The sequence below is a fragment of the Trypanosoma conorhini genome (assembly GCF_003719485.1).
Source record: "Trypanosoma conorhini strain 025E chromosome Unknown Tco_14.4_contig_00675, whole genome shotgun sequence".
NCBI classification, from domain to species: Eukaryota; Euglenozoa; class Kinetoplastea; order Trypanosomatida; family Trypanosomatidae; genus Trypanosoma; species Trypanosoma conorhini.
In genome coordinates this window covers 1670-2747 of record NW_021704761.1, presented here as the reverse complement: position 1 = coordinate 2747, position 1078 = coordinate 1670, and the positions used below count along the sequence as shown (strand labels likewise).

Genomic DNA, 1078 nt, shown 5'->3' with positions numbered 1-1078 from the left:
GGGCCAGTGCCGCCACTGACGGCAGCGGTGCCGGCGCAGGCAAACCCTCGGAGGAAAAGGCGCGGAGTCGAGGGTCTCGCCACGGAAGTTTCCGGTGAGCTCACTCAGGCAACAATGGAGTCGCGCGGTGCGATTGTGAAGCCTAGGCCGACGCGAGAGAGTGGAGCAGCTGGCGTGGATGAGGCTGAGACGGAGGATGGGGAGTCGCCGAGTACGGCTGGCCGCGCCGCACAGCCCCGGAGCTGGGGCTCTGCGACATCATGGGCGCTATCCGGGGACAGCTCTGTGCAGGTGTGCGGGGGTCGGGCGCTGCCGCTTGTGCTTTTCGGCCTGTCGACGCTTGTCGCTCTCTGCTGACCGCACGAGTGAAGGCTTACAAGCGCCCACTGCAGGGCCTTCCTAAGTAATTGCTGTCCGTGCAGGACCTTTTTTTCTTTTTTTCTTTCATTTACTTCTTCTTCTTTTTTTTCATTTTGCTTGTGCATGTGTGTGCCATCTGCTTCCCTTTCGGGAGCAGCGCAGAAAGTTTTGTTTTACCTCCGGACAAGCGTTTTCTTGCTGCCTCTGACGGGGCGAACTTTCCCCTCTCTTTTGCGACTACTTTTTGGACCGCCCACACGCGCTGGCAGCCTCGGCACGCGCTGCTTCCCGCGGATCGCACCGGTGACGGGGCGGGTGCGGCGGCGGGCCCCACGGAGTCGGAGTGGCGCGTGTGGGCGGCGGCGTGCCCGTGCAGCGGGGCAGCCGGTGCGCCTCTGCAGGCAACTTATACACGCATGCACAGACTTGTAAAGCCGCAGAAGGCCACGCAACAATCCGCAGCTGCTCGATTTCTAATTTTCTTTTTTTTTCTTCGATAAAATCACCATGGACGACTTTTTTTTCCTTTTTTTTTCCTTTTTTTGGCTGGGCGCATGGGATTTACGCGTAACCGAGGACACTTTTTTTCTGTTTTCCATCTTTTCTTCATTATATTTCCCGTGGCTTGCCGCTGCGTGGGCCGCGCTGCGGTCTCTGGCCTGAGTTGTGCCCTGCCTGTTCCGCTCCGCGTCCCCTGCTGTGCCTGCGCGTGTGCTCT

The 1078-nt window shown here is 59.2% G+C and overlaps 1 protein-coding gene across 1 annotated transcript, besides 1 other annotated feature; it reads right to left on the bottom strand.

Moving 5' to 3' along the window:
- Positions 1-104: 104 nt before the first annotated feature.
- Tco025E_07977 (uncharacterized protein) lies at positions 105-485 on the bottom strand (the record flags this gene model as incomplete). Its single annotated transcript, XM_029374834.1, has 1 exon — positions 105-485. One exon carries the CDS (start codon positions 483-485, stop codon positions 105-107), a length of 381 nt encoding a protein of 126 aa, XP_029225063.1.
- A 391-nt stretch (positions 486-876) lies between these two features.
- Positions 877-904: a sequence feature (A-rich).
- Positions 905-1078: the final 174 nt, after the last annotated feature.